Source organism: Pezoporus flaviventris, unplaced genomic scaffold (genome assembly GCF_033815535.1).
Source record: "Pezoporus flaviventris isolate CSIRO_AGI_PZ_B2104156 unplaced genomic scaffold, CSIRO_AGI_Pfla_v1 ptg000054l, whole genome shotgun sequence".
In the NCBI taxonomy this organism is placed as follows: Eukaryota; Metazoa; Chordata; class Aves; order Psittaciformes; family Psittacidae; genus Pezoporus; species Pezoporus flaviventris.
In genome coordinates this window covers 7,039,920-7,055,523 of record NW_026892602.1, presented here as the reverse complement: position 1 = coordinate 7,055,523, position 15,604 = coordinate 7,039,920, and the positions used below count along the sequence as shown (strand labels likewise).

Below are 15,604 nucleotides of genomic sequence, written 5' to 3'. Positions count from 1 at the left end.
GATGCTCCAGGGCAGCTTTGGATGCAGCGATCATGAAATGCTGGAATTTGAGATCATCAGGACAGTGAGAAGAGCGTGCAGCAAGCTCACTGCCCTGGACTTCAAAAGAGCAGACTTTGGCCTCTTCAGGAACCTGCTTCGGAAGGTTCCATGCGATACAGCCCTAGAGGGCAGGGGGGCGCAAGACTGTTGGTTGATATTCAAGGATCACCTGCTACAAGCTCAGGAGTGTTGCATCCCAACCAGAAGGAAGTGCAGCAGGAGGGCCAGGAGACCTCCTTGGATGGATAAGGAGCTCCTGAGGAAAATTCAGTTGAAAAAAGAGGCTTATAATAAGTGGAAGCAAGGACAGGTGGCATGACAGGGATGTTGTGGGAGAAGCTAGGGACCAGGTTAGGAAAGTTAAGGCTCAGTTAGAATTAAACTTAGCTAGAGGTATTAAAGATAACAGGAAGGGATTCTACAGGTACATAGCAAATGAAAAACAGACTAGGGAGAATGTAGGCCCCCTCAGGAAGCTCTCAGGAGAACTGGCTACACAGGATTTGGAGAAGGCTGTGGTTCTGAATGACTTCTTTGACACGGTCTTCACTGCCAAAGCCTCTGACTGCACCACCCAAGTCTTGGAAGGCAGATACAGGGACTGTGAGAATGAAGACCTTGCGCCCACTGTAGGAGAGGATCCGGTTTGAGGCCATCTTAAAAAGCTGAACTTGCACAAGTCCATGAGTCCTGATGAGATCCATCCACGGGTCCTGAAGGAGCTGGCAAATGAAATTGCTAAGCTGCTGGCCATCATATTTGAGAAATCGTGGCAGTCGGGTGAAGTTCCCAACGACTAGAAAAACGGAAATATAACCCCCATTTTCAAGCAGGGGAAAATGGATGACCCAGGAAATTACAGACCAGTCAGTCTCACCTCTGTGCCTGGCAAAATCTTGGAGCAGATTCTCCTGGAAGTCATGCTAAGGCACATGAGAAACAACAAGGTGCTTGGTGACAGCCAGCGTGGCTTCACTAAGGGGAAATCCTGCCTGACCAATTTGGTAGCCTTCTATGATGGGGCTACAGAACTGATGGACAGGGGTAGAGCAGCTGATGTCATCTACCTGGACTTGTGCAAAGCGTTCGACACTGTCCCACATGACATCCTTGTCTCTAAATTGGAGAGACATCAATTTGATGAATGGACCACTTGATGGATAAAGAACTGGCTGGATGGCCACACACAAAGAGTTGTGGTCAATGGCTTAATGTCCAGCTGGAGACCAGTAACAAGTGGTGTCCCTCAGGGACTCGTGTTGGGACTGGTCTTGTTCAACATCTTTGTCAGTGACATGGACAGTGGGATTGAGTGCGACCTCAGCAAGTCTGCTGATGACACCAAGCTGTGTGGTTCGGTTGATACGCTGGAGGGAAGGAATGCCATCCAGAGGGACCTTGACCTGCTTGTGAGGTGGGCTGATGCCAACCTCATGAAGTTTAACCATGCCAAGTGGAAGATCCTACACCTGAGTCGGAGCAATCCCAGGCACAGCTACAGGTTGGGCAGAGAAGAGATTCAGAGCAGCCCTGCGGAGAAGGACTTGGGGGTGTTGGTCGATGAGAAGATGAACATGAGCTGGCTTCAGTGTGCACTCGCAGCCCAGAAAGCCAACTGTATCCTGGGCTGCATTAAAAGGAGCGTGACCAGCAGGTCGAAGGAGGTGATCCTGCCCCTCTACTCTGCTCTTGTGAGACCTCACCTGGAGGATTGTGTGCAGTTCTGGTGTCCTCAACATAAAAAGGACATGGAACTGTTGGAACAAGTCCAGAGAAGGGCCACGAGGATGATCAGGGGACTCGAGCACCTCCTGTATGAAGACAGGCTGAGAAAGTTGGGGCTGTTGAGCCTGGAGAAGAGAAGGCTGCGTGGAGACCTCATAGCAGCCTTCCAGTATCTGAAGGGGGTCTATAGGGATGCTGGAGAGGGACTCTTCATTAGGGACTGTAGTGACAGGGGGCAAGGGGTAACGGGTTAAAACTTAAACAGGGGAAGTTTAGGTTGGATATAAGCAGGAAATTCTTTCCTGTTAGGGTGGTGAGGCACTGGAATAGGTTGCCCAGGGAGGTTGTGAATGCTCCACCCCTGGCAGTGTTCAAGGCCAGGTTGGATGAGGCCTTTGGTGATATGATTTAGTGTGAGGCGTCCCTGCCCATGGCAGGGGGGTTGGAACTTGATGATCTTAAGGTCCTTTCCAACGCTAACTATTCTATGATTCTATGATTCTGTGATTCTATAAATGTATCTTAGGCCTGTTTTCTTGGGGGTGGGAAGAAGTATTTTCGCTGTATGTATGTGTACAATGCTTTTCTTAATGGCAGCCTCAGGGCAAGGAGGCACTGCCATAAAACTGCCATAGAACCTCAGGAACATCTGGATTGTTCCAGTATTTTTCATTTCTCTGTTATTTCACATAAATACTGCTTTGGGCTTTCGAAAATGGTAATGAGCCTTTTGCATCTGGATCAGATTCTGTGGGGAAATGACTCCGTGTTTACATTCTTCTTCTATATACAGTCACATAAGTAAATGTGCAGTGTAGTCCTGCTACAAATGATGTTTAAGTTCTTGAGCTTATTCATGCAAACAACCAGCTGTGTAGTCTGGTTTAAAACAATCCTGAGGCTTTGATATTTATATGGTCCCCATTATAGTTCAGTTGTATGGAAAACACATTTGTGGAGAAAACAGAAATTTTAAGGAAATTCTGCAAGGAAACAATTGTACAGGTAGGAGATACAATCATACTATAAATGGAGGAATGAAGGAGCACACTTTTGAATCCATAAATACTGCTTTAATTATGTGGTCCCTTCTTGATGATGCTTGAGCATATTGATGCAAAATATACTTATGTGTATATATATACACACATACTTATATATATATCTCTCTCACTTCATGATATATGATTCACACCGGTAGGGATTTCTGAAAATACGTAATAATTTGATCTTTGAGGTATTTTTTGCTGCAAGTGGTTATTGGTCTGGACACCTTATCAGTATCTCATCCGACAAAGGAAAGAGCAGAACCCTGTGTAAATATAATATTTCGAGACAAAAGCCATAGATGAAGTTGTTATATGAATATTATTTGAGGTTTTACCACTGGACAAGGACTGTATATTCTGTGTTCTGAACTGGCTGCTGAGCAAACAAGGAATGTTGATCTCATGAATTAAGCAAAGGCCTGGTCTAGTGAAAGATGTCCCTTTGGCTGGACTAGGTGATTTTTAAAGGTCACTTTCAACCCAAACCATTCTATATTTCTATGATTGAGTAAAGCCATAATAGTCATAACAGACAAAAATCGAATTAAAGAAGTGTGTCAGAGTATCTGCAGCACCGGCTGCAATAAACGTGGGCTGTTCTGTGCTGGGGTAGTGGCTCTGACAGCCCAGAAGGAGGCAGCACACTGGGGCCGGGTGAGTTAGACTTCCAGTGGAGCTGGTTTCTGCCTGGTCTACAAGTAGCAGCTTCTCCTGCACCCCCCCCCCCATCAGCTGGTGTTGAGGGTATGTGTGCAAGGACTGGGGTGTGCAGCAGGGAGGCCAGAGCTGTAGTGTTTGCCACTGTGAAAGGAGATGTTACTGAATGTAATGCAGACTAGCTGTAAGCAATGAGGCCATGTGGCAAAGCAGTGTAGGTAAATCTGGCCAAAGCGCTCCTACTTAATTTGTCAGATCTTAATTACTAGTATCAGAAGTTAAGCACTGGAGTCCTTGCATAAGGAGACCACAGACACACTGTTGTAAACGTGTAAAAATAATGGTAGTTACTGAACTATCAGCATTTCCACATTGAGGTCCATATTCTGTATTACACATTACATTAAACATGATCATCTCCTACACATACGGTTTTTATGTACAAATCTGATGAAAAGTGCAAGGTTGAAAATGAACTTAGTGCATTTTACGATTTGATCTTGTTTATAAGTGAGTCACATCTGTCAGTGCTCTAGATTTAACATCTTTGCTGAACAGTTAGAACATGTTTAATAATTGAGTTTGATGCCATATTATCTGTAGTTTGACAAGATTTTTGTAAAGATGGTTTAAGCACACTTTATGAATTTTGTGAGCATTTCTTTGAATATTTTGTTTTTCTCTGTCATTATTTTTTTAATACCTGCATCAAGAAATACTGCTACAAATCCTAAATCAGATTTTCTTCTCTTAGATTGCAAAGAGCATGTCACAGAAGATGCAAAATCAGAATCCATCAGTGACACGGCTGACCTGGCTCTGCCACCTGAAATGCCAATTTTAATTGATTTCCATGCTTTAAAAGACATCCTGGGGCCACCCATGTATGAAATGGAGGTAACATCCTCATTTGTTTCTGCTTGGCTGCTGTTTCTGTCTGGTTTGACTAGTTGTCTATTTTATTGCTATTGACTAAGTTTATACAATACCAACTTTTAAAAAAATGTATTAGTAACAGCTCTGTATCTCTGTGTGTTCTAGCAAGTGTGTTTTTCACTTAAAGTAGTTTTCATTTTGGTTTAATTCAGGATATGTAAATAACACAATGGCATGACTTTCTGTTAGCAAAGACGCCTGCAGCAGGGCTGAAGAATGTGGTGGTGCTTATAACAACTTTGCTTTTGTCTGGAGGGTGTTTGATGGTCTTCTGAAACAAACCAAAAGTAGAACCCAGGAATCCTGTCTCTGAAGCAGCTGTGTTAAGGACTGTCCCATATACCTCCTTAAAGCCAGTCAGCAGTTTTGGGTGTTAAAACCACGTCTGTTTTCACCAGAATTTCTCAGACATTCTTTAGATTAACGTGATGCTTTGCTGTTAAAAATGTTTTATGATCAGCCAGGCACCTCCAGCTTCCTAGTACTAGCTTTGTTCCTCACTGGGCATGTTCCAGAACTTTTTCTTTCACCCGTGTGTATGTTGCCACAGTCTATGAAAATGACACCAATAAAGTAGTTTGTTGTCTCGGGATTCTCTTTTTCACCATTTATATTGCAGTTATTCCCTTCAGGTGCAGGTGAACTAATAAAGGGCAAGTAGTATATAGAACACTAGGACAGGAAACCAGTTGCTGATGGAAAGCTAATTTTTTCTGTCTTTATGCAAGAGAAAAGATCAGTAAACCAGTAAGTTATAGAGAAAATAGAAATGAAGGGAAAACTTCCAAAAGAGAAAAATTCAAACTTTTAGGAACTTTCCTGTGATAATTACCTCCTAGATGAGGGAAACAGACTCTAGTGGGACTTGGAGGACAAAAAGGGAACAAGATATGCACGGAAAACAGGAGAATGATTGTTATGGAACAAGTCAGTTTTTAGACCTGAACTGAGGTTTTCTGATACGAAGATTTTATCACAGTAGCGCTTCTTAATGGAGACACAAATGAGGCGACACTTTGGAAGAAGACATTAGTAATACATATACCCAGTAATGATTATAACGGTAACTCTTTCTATATGTACTTATATATATATATTTATCCAGTAATATATATATATATTACCCAGTAATAAAATCACACAAGACAGTTCAAGGCCATTTTAATTAAGAAGAAAGTGTGGCTATATTTCAGCTTGATTTGGGATGACTGTGGCCATCGGATCATTTGTGATAATCCTATGGTTAGTTTTTACTAGCCTATCCACTACCTGACTTTTAGAAACAATTACTGAAAAACAGCATGTGGGGTTTTTTTCAGAGATAAAACATTCTATCTGAATTTTCATTTTGAAGTATGTTACATACTTCAGAAATCTGGTCTTTGGAGCTAAAGCGCTGCAGGATCATTTGGCTTTTTAGTGCTTGAATTGCAGGTGCACATTAAGCCATCGTAGTAAATTGAACTTAATATTCAAGGCAGTACTCTGATTTCTACAAATGGTGTTTATTAGTTTCATAAAGGTGCTAAAAATAAATTGAATTTTGTAAATTTGTACAGAAATTCTGGTCAGTTGCAGTTGTACACCCAGTTCCCAGTCAAGAGTAGAATTAATTCAAATAAATATAAACTTATCACACTTATTAAAAATTAGATTGGAGGCCAAGAAATATGCTAATATGTGACTTTCCTTAGAGGTTCTGCTTAGATTAGAACTTTTCTGGAGTTGATTCTTAGCATGACTGTGTTGGAAAATAATTTCTGCTGGTTTGTTCTTTTCCTACAGGAGTAGGTAATGCAAGTAAAATTCTTACATTATGGTTCTTAATTCCAAAGATACAAGAATGCTGTGTCTCGGGTCTTTTGCACGCACAGTTGCCATGAATATGCATATGAGCATTTCATGGATCCGCTGGCCTGTATAAGCTGAAATAAGTTTATCGCTATTGGCCTGTTTATCAAAGATTTTTTAGATGTTTCTGTATTTAGCAGGCAAATTGAGTAGTGCAGAAATAGAACTAGAGATGAATCCACACAACATCAATTCCCTGAGCAGCTCAGGGTTTATTTTCATATGCTATTTGTTGTATTTATTAATAAGCAAATATTTTTCCGTACACTTTATGATTTTTCAATGTGAATTGCTCAGACAGCCACATAATTCCTGCTTTAATGAATTTTCCCAGCTAACCCCTTATGCCTTTGAATTTTGTCAAGTGCCCCCAAGATTCTTTCAAGCTCCTGTGTCAATGACAGGCATTCCAGCCTGGCCAGAGGTGTTTTTTCTGGCTTGTATTCTGTGGTGTGTCTCTCTCTAGCCTTTAAAGCTTCACCTTTGACCTGCATTTTGCCATTTGTAATTAGTTGGAACAAAGATACAATGGAGGCAGCTGCATGTCAGTACTTGGATGAGCGTAAGCAAATAGAACTGAAAACATGACATGACTTAATTGATTTGTTGTCCTTCAGAGAATACCTTAAAGTAAGTGATTAGTCTTTTCAGTGCACTGCTTGTGTATCTATCTTCTGTAGAGGTCTCGCAGCAGAAAAGCAGGACAGAATACTCAGCTCATACTTGTAGGATTTATTACAAATAAATAGTCTTATGTGTCACTTTACAGAACAAATGTAGGAATAAATCACATGAAAGAAGAATCGTGACAGTAAGTTACAAGTGTGGGGTTTCTAACATCTCTGGAGCCTTCATTCCCTCCTTCCTCCCTCCCAGATTACAGCCAAACTGTAGGTCTCATCTACACAAAGTTTCAAGAACAGGCCGATACGTAGCTCTTTTTCCATCATCTAACAGACATGACCAGTCATTCTAATGGTATTTTTAACTGAAGCTCTTTAAAAAGTGTAAGTAAGGATTTTTTTCTAATTTAAATTCCTCTGACTTGCTGTGAGAAGAAATTATTCATTCAGAGGTGCCAGGTTTGTATATGTGTGTGTGTATGTTTAGGCATTTTCAAGGTTCTTTTCTGAGGACAGTTATCCAAACTGGCAGGGCATTTTCTAGACATATTCCTGTCAACACACATCAGTTACCATTGAGATGAAGAGGCTGCGGAACAGGCAATACAGTCTCTACCAGTGCAGCAAGAGAAGTTGCTGGCCTTTGAGCCTGCCACTTAGTGCCAAGAATTATGGTTGAAAGGAGATTAGCACTTACTACACACCTAGTTTCTCTTACCAGATCTCAAATTACTTGTGAAAATAGGAGGAGGTGTCTACATAGTCTGAGGATAAAAGGAGTTTGTACTGAGGTGAGATAACTGAAGAGTCTTTAGGACCATTTGTTTTTTGATCTTCAGTCATGTTTGCTGTTTTCTGCCCCTGAGCGGTCAAACAGTGGAATTAGTCTGTAACTGTTTGGAATTGATACACAGTTAGAATCAGTGCTAAACCCCAAAAAACCTCAAAACCAACAAACCTCATTGATGGCTGCTTTGGGATGAGAGAGGGTACGGACAGTTGCTGTTGTTCATTACACCTGAAATGTTTGAAACCGTGGCAGGCTGCCAAAATACATCATTGTCTCAAGTGTCAAGGAGGATTCACAGTTGTTGGACCTCAGTATAACCGAGATGAATTTTGTTAACCTGAGTTACTAAGCGATTACTAAGGTAATCTAAGTCACTGTAACTAGTAGGAATGAATGCAGAAAATCATGTCAACAAAAGATTAAAATCCTTGATGAGGTATTTTGATACCATAGAAGTTAAAGAAACAGTCATCTAAATTATGCTAGTAAGAGCAAATCCACACTGTTTGATTTATGAAACTTCAGTCCCATGTACTACTTGGGGACTTGCAGCAGCATTTCTAGTGGGCTTCCAGAGGGCATTTTAGTAGGGAACTAAAATACTTAGTAACTTCTGTCTTTGGAGCTCAGAACTGGAGGTGTTTCTTACACAGCCAGCTCACAGCAGGGCCGTTCGAGTCATTCTGCCTCTGAATCTAAGGTCCAGGGCTGTCCAGACCTCTGTACAGATGTGTCTGCTCTTGCAGCTGGGCTGATGGTTAAAAACTGACTTCTCTGCTAACTCTGGGCAGGAAACAAAATCAAAGCACTAAGATCACAGTGAGATGCACAGTGCAGAATGAGTTGATGCTAGAGAGAAAAAAAGTCTATTGCTCTGGATTTGTGTCGTGGTTTAAACCCAGTCAGGTAATTCGTTCGCTCACTTCCCCCCCTTTTCTTGCCCTCCCCCTGCTCCCGGAGGGACGGAGAGGAGAATCGAAAAGAATGCAACTCCCACGGGTTGAGATAAGAACAGTTTAGTAACTAAGGTATAACACAAATCACTACTGCTACCACCAATGATAATAATGATAAAGGAAATAACAAGGGAAGAGAATACAACACCTCACCACCAGCCGACCAATAACTCGCCCCTCAAGCCCGACCAAGCTCCGACCGATACCTCCTCCAACCCTGCCGTCTCCCAGCCCTCCTGGCTAACTCCCAGTTACATCCCTGGGCATGATGTGCTGTGGTATGGAATACCTCTTTGGTCAGTTTGGGTCAGGTGTCCTGTCTCTGCTTCCTCCTGGCTTCCCCTCCTCCCTGGCAGAGCATGAGGCTCACAAAGTCCTTGGCCAAACCAAAAACATCACTATCAGCTCTGTTCCCAAGCTGAAAGTCAAAACACTGCACTGCACCAGCTACCAAGGAGGAGAAACATGACTGCTACTGCTGAACCCAGGACAATTTGCAAGTAGTATAAAATGTGATGTTGTTAAATGTGCTTAGAAGGGACAAAAAAAAAAAAATGCAGAGTTCAGAACTGGAATTCTTTTATTTTGGTTCTGTTGTGATGCTCCTTTGATTTGTTTTCTATCCAAGAAATTAAACATTGAAATTCTCTAAACAGTTGACTGAGGAATTCATCCCTTTTTCAGGAATGACTCAAATTAACTTTTAATTCTGCATTTCAATAGGAGACCAAATTATTTTAAAATGTGCCTATACTTTTATTTTACAAAGGAGTATTTGTCTTTTGCTCCAGTCACTGCCTCACACAGTAAAAATTCATCCAGTTTCTTTTTTGCCTTGTAATAAATATCTAATTTACTAGCTCAGAACATGCTGAATAGCTGTATGATCTTTTCAGCAGGGCTTCTGCATCTTGAAACTCAAGAAAACAAAGGGACTTTCTGTATATTCTTAAAGAATCTCTGACAGAGGAAAAAAAATAAAACCTGGAACTTGTATGGAAAACATCTTGCCTGTCTTTCCTTCCCCTTAATGTGGCACTCGGAGCCCTCCATTACTCTTGTCAATAACTGGGCCTGGGCAGACTTGTAGATGAGTAGATCAGTCTGGTGTGGGTAGAGTTTGCTCAACTACTTGTAATTACTAATGGGACTCAGTCAGATTTCCCATCTTCTTTCATTTCTAACAGAGTCATGTTTGCATTTTTCAGAATTGTCGTTTCAATGAGCAAAATCAGTGTTATCTGATGGTAGTTTTAGCAATGTATCCACCTTGAAAGAGGCATATAGATAACGTTTGGGAGCAAAACTGGGTTTTTCATTAGGTGATACAGTCAGCACAAACAAACCTCTAGCAGATGGACTAGATCATACAAACATTGGCAGAATACTTGAAGTCATTTGAAAAGAAAGATTCTCATTGAACTTTTGGGGGTGGGGAAGGTTTCAAAAACTTGATATACCCAGATGTTTGCCATTGCCTTAAGCTAAGCAGCCATATACAGCTCTGATTCTGTAATGGATGTTTACACATTAGCAGAAACACTGCTACATTAGAAAAAAATCTGAATGTTTGGATTTACCTTTTGTGCTTTAGTGGGTACAGTTGTTTTGAAGGGAACTATAAAATTGTTTTTGTGATAGTTTTGTTACAGCTGTTCCCTAAACTGTTTCCCTTTTGTTTTCCTTCAGGTGTCTGAACGCTTAAATCAGCCAGGAGTAGCCATAGGCTTGGCTTGGACTCCCTTAGGAGGAGAGATCATGTTTGTAGAAGCCAGTCGCATGGATGGAGAAGGTCAGCTCACTTTGACTGGTCAGCTCGGAGATGTGATGAAGGAGTCAGCACATCTTGCCATCAGCTGGCTGCGCAGCAATGCCAAGAGATACCAACTAACCAACGGTAGGTTGGGAAGAAATGACAGTGCATTATGGAGATGGTGTGCATCTGTTGGCTAGATAGACAAGTCTGTAGTTTTTCTCTAAAATTTAAATACAGTTTATGCTAAATATCAGTTTTCATAGTCTTAAGCTTTCATACCTTGAAAATTAGTTGGGTGTGTGTGGCAGCTGTTGAGCTGCAGTGCAGTAGGACTTCAGCCAAGACACTTTTAACTCTTGAACCTCCCAAAAGTTCTGTAAATGGGTCTGGTTGGATCATCTGCTGACTAGTCAGTAATTGGCCAGTATCTGTCACTTACGGAAGTTTAGACAGGTTAAAAAACTAAATGGAATTGATGCATGACATGCTGTTGGTATTAACTGCATATACATTTATCTCTCTAGTTTACACTGTTATGTCCTACAGGTTCAGCAAGGTAAAAAGATGTAAATAAGAGATTTACTTTCTAATATTGGTTAATCCTGGGTTTCTGTGAAGTGCTAGTTCTTTAGGATGGTCTCTGAAAATTGACATTTAGAGTTGGGGACATAAAACTCCCTAAAAATTCTGTGTTGGAATTGCTTGGTTTCTACATTACTCCCTACTCAGAATTTCCCAACACATGCAAATACAAAGCATATTGGTTGACTTGTTACGGTTTTCTCTAGGAATCTGGATGCAGAAAGCACATTGAGTTGTCTTTTTGTTTTTCTAGGGCCTCTGCGATACAGTGGTGTTTTTTCAGTCTACTGTTTGTTAAAAAAATAGTGCTGAGGCTTCTAATTCTCTGGTGGGCTTTTAGAATAAAGACCGGGAACAAAATGGTTTAAGATTTTTCACATTCAAACCATTCTTTTTTTCCTTAAGCTTCTGGAAGTTTTGATCTCCTTGACAACACTGACATCCATCTGCACTTCCCAGCTGGAGCTGTCACAAAAGATGGACCATCTGCTGGCGTTACCATAGTAACCTGTCTTGCCTCACTCTTCAGCGGGCGGCTGGTGTGTTCAGATGTAGCCATGACAGGAGAAATTACACTAAGAGGCCTTGTTCTTCCTGTAAGCATCATTTCAGAAAAGAGCCAAGTTTTATTAATTCTCCCTATTCTGGGTATAAAATCTGGTTATAGCCATTTGCAGCAATCCAGTCTCTTTTGGTGCGCTGTCAGGCTGAGGGGAAGCCAGCCTGCTGCAGTGCCACACCATTCCTTATGGCCTTACATTGAACGCTAAAGCTCCCCTTGATGCTGCTTTTGGGGAAAGCACTCCAAAATGTTTAGCGAGAAAGGAAACCTGGACATCTTAAAATTCAAGATGGTCCCAGAATTGCAATTTCTAAACTGTTAATATAGAACTAAATCCAGTTTAATGTGAAAAGTTGTTTCTTAAAGCTCTTGCAGTTACTGAATGTAGGTTACTCTTGAAGCCATCTCCAAATGCGCGGTTTTGAAGTTGTCTTAAATTGTTATTTGTACATAGTTCAGTTGAATGGTTCCTGTGAAGCTTTTTCAAAGCATGAGGTCAAAGGCAAGTTTTCAAACCAATAGAGTTTTAGTTCTCAGTATCAAATGGAGCCTGCTATAAGTGATTAGGCAGATATGGAATTTGAGTTACCTCTCATACCAAATGATGGACAAAGGAAGTGTGAAATAGTTTTTATTTTGTTTCATGCAGTAAACCAGAGGTAACATGGAAAGGTGTCTGACTAGAAGGGTCTCTGAAACAGCATTATGGTGGCAGTCAGACTGATAACGATGATTGCCTGTTGGTCAAGGCTGTAGTGAAAAATAAGCATTGCATTGAGGCTGCCCTGATGCAGCTTACTCAGTTTAACAGATAAATCGCCTTTACTATAAGCAGCGACCAAATTTTGCCTACTCATTACAGTTGGTGCAAAAATTGGTTATATCTAAATACTAGACCAGATTTACCTTCCTTCTATATGTTGTCTAGAATCCTGTGGCATTGCACCCTTAAGGCTACTTTCCCCCTAAACCTGGTACTGTCCTTATCATAAGAACAGTTTTAATGTAGGTACAGGGTTTCAGCATATCCTGTGAAAAAAATGAGTCCGGGCCCTGTTTCTTAAGAAATCCTGAAAAGTGGTGACTCTTCCACTATTGATGCTCTTGTACCTGCATTCCCAGATTAAATTTTAATTTTCTTTCAACTGTTACAGAAAGGATACAGCAACATATTAACATACTCCCCTCATTAAGCATATAATGAGCTAAAACTACAGCTGCATTTTTGTTTTCCTAAATGACTGGGGGAGGGAGAACCTTTCATTAAAGTTTAACTCCTCATGTGATTTGTTACAATGATTACCTCATTAGATCGGTGTCATGAATGTTTTCATGTATGTATTTCTTCTCATTAGGTGGGGGGAATTAAAGACAAAGTCCTGGCAGCACACCGAGCTGGACTGAAGAGAATCATCATTCCTCAGAGAAATGAAAAGGATCTTGAAGAAATTGCAGTGAACATACGGCAAGATTTGACTTTTGTTATGGCAAGCTGCCTGGATGAAGTTCTTAACGCAGCTTTTGATGGAGGCTTTGCAGTTAAGCCCAGAGTTGAGCTTCTGAATAGTAAACTTTAAGCAGCCAGGCCAAGATTACATCTGTATTGAGTTTCAGAGATCAAGAGTTATCAATATATCAAGTAGAACTGTGAGCTAAACTTGATTGTTTAAATGTGGGTGTAAATGTGTACTACTACAGCAGTTAATCTAAAACCACATTTTACTAACATCAACAAAGAATCATGGAAAAAAATACCCCTTTACTGATAAGATTAAAGCATGAGAAAGCTGAGGCTGCCAAGAAGGAATCCTCAGCTCATCTGACATAGCTGTATATAAACAGGGAATAGGCTGAGAAAGTGGGGGCTGTTCAGCCTGGAGAAGAGAAGGCTGCGTGGAGACCTCATAGCAGCCTTCCAGTATCTGAAGGGGGGCTATAGAGATGCTGGGGGGCACTCTTCATTAGGGACTGTAGTGATAGGACAAGGGGGGATGAGTTCAAACTTAAACAGGGGAAGTTTAGAGTGGATATAAGGAAGAAGTTCTTTCCTGTTAGGGTGGTGAGGCACTGGAATGGGTTGCCCAGGGGGGTTGTGAATGCTCCATCCCTGGTGGTGTTCAGGGCCAGGTTGAACAGAACCTTGGGTGAGATGGCAGGAGGGCTTGTAACTAGATGATCCTAAGGTCCTTTCCAACCCTAACTATTCTATGATTCTGTGATTCTACAATACATAATTCTGTGAGCTGTAGTTAGAGAACACAAATTGCAGCAAATTCAGCTCAGCAAGAGTCCAATATGCTAAAAAGTAAACTGATTTAGCCCAACAGTTTACTTATTTAGGAAATACCATTCAAAACACTAAGGAGCAGCAGCAGCAGGGGAAAAATAAGGGGTTTGAAATCTAAAAAATATGCTTAAGGGATCTGAACAGAAGCAATATGGTCCAAGTTAAGTTACTAAGTCCTTTCAACCCTCACCTCTGGTTTGTGGCAAGGTCTATGCAGACATCATTTTTCCAACCTAAATCCAGGAACCTACTCCAAAGAACTGAAATGTTCTAATTCTCATGAGAGGAGGGAGAAGATGCACTCAGGTCTAGGTACATGCAGTTGTACTGTCAGCACCAGGAGATGGAGCACACTTGAAGACTGTGAATAAAACCTGGTCATGTTTTGGAGGGACAACATGTTGTGCCTTTCTTACCTGACAGAAATCACTTTGAGCCTGGGGTGCCTGTGTCTGGAGTTAGCCTATAAAGAGTGAATCGTTCATAAACAATGCCACGAGAACACTGGATCATCACATTGCATTAGGTACTGCACACTGCAAGTGATGTAAGAAAAATCAAGCATATTTAAGAAAAAGCCTGTCAGTGTCCCATCTCAGCTGACAGCTTTGTCTTGGCTTCCCCTGAATGTGAGTGTGGATAGGAATTTAAACTTTTTAAATGTAAGATCCTTGAGTATTTCATTGTTTCATGCTAGGGTCAACCACAAGGGAAGCCCCATAGATTACAGTCTCATCCTGCTCATTTATTCTGAAACAAACTGGACTGTGCTCATGAAATGCAAACTCTGTCACTGACAAAAGGTAGTACAGATGTAGCCTATAGATCAAATGTAGTGATTTGTTTTGCTTTCATTTCTGTAGACAGAAAGCTGATTTACCTGGAACATAACAGCACCATAGCAATAAATTATGTGAGTATTTCTGTACCTGATCACAAAAGATTTTACAAATGTCACCGAAGGCAATCTAATAAAATCATAATGTTTCACTATTTTAAGAATTCTGTTTCAGTCATTCACTAGGCACCTTGCAAGGGTAAGAGGCAACAACCACTGAGTCTCAAACCACCTTACAAGATACTTGAACACAGAATACACAAAGAAACTAGACAATTGGTGAAACACTACAAAGGTAACATCACCAATGCACTGCTTCAGCTGCTGCAATTTAAAGCACTACTGCAACCAACCAGCAAAAAAATCTCAAACAGAACCCAAACATTAACATCCACATATCCACATTTGACAATAATTTTCCTTTTAAAGCTTCCCCCCCCCCCCCCCCCCCAAGGGCAATGAAAAGCAATGGAAACAGGGCTAGCAAACGAAAGATCTATTGCATTTCATCCCACCTATTAAATATGAATACTCACTCCCAATACAGCAAAGTAAAACAATGCTTTCTAGAATAAATAGCTACTGTCACAACCATGCCAGACTTTAATACACCATTTATTTTAAATAAGGCAGTGAACTGTGTACAGTGTACAGACTTCTAGTATGTTTTCTGTTTCCATTTCAGAGTGTAGTTGACTCACCATATCCTCAAACTCTTTAAAGGAGAGCCACTGAAAGAAGCTTCTAATACTTTTGAGGATCTGGATCTGGGCCTAAGGATAATAATCTCTAATCATTCCATCTGATGATGAACACACCATATTCCATACAGATTTTTTAACAAGACCAGAGAGCTGGAAACAAGCTGACCTAGCAAGCAAACATGAGTCCCAAGCAGCTGATCACACACAAGTCAGTGTATCCCTCAAAATATCAAAAAGTGTTTAGCC

The 15,604-nt window shown here is 41.0% G+C and overlaps 1 protein-coding gene across 1 annotated transcript in view; it reads left to right on the top strand.

Annotated features, from left to right (window-relative positions):
* Window positions 1-13,214, top strand: part of LONP2 (lon peptidase 2, peroxisomal) — a 49,212-nt gene extending 35,998 nt beyond the window's left edge. Inside the window, exons 12-15 of the mRNA XM_061469090.1 lie at window positions 4,228-4,370; window positions 10,319-10,526; window positions 11,373-11,563; window positions 12,885-13,214. Of these exons, the coding sequence (XP_061325074.1) occupies window positions 4,228-4,370; window positions 10,319-10,526; window positions 11,373-11,563; window positions 12,885-13,106 (764 nt within the window). The 3' untranslated portion in view covers window positions 13,107-13,214. The remainder of the gene's footprint in view (window positions 1-4,227; window positions 4,371-10,318; window positions 10,527-11,372; window positions 11,564-12,884) is intronic.
* The last annotated feature ends 2,390 nt before the right edge of the window (window positions 13,215-15,604 follow it).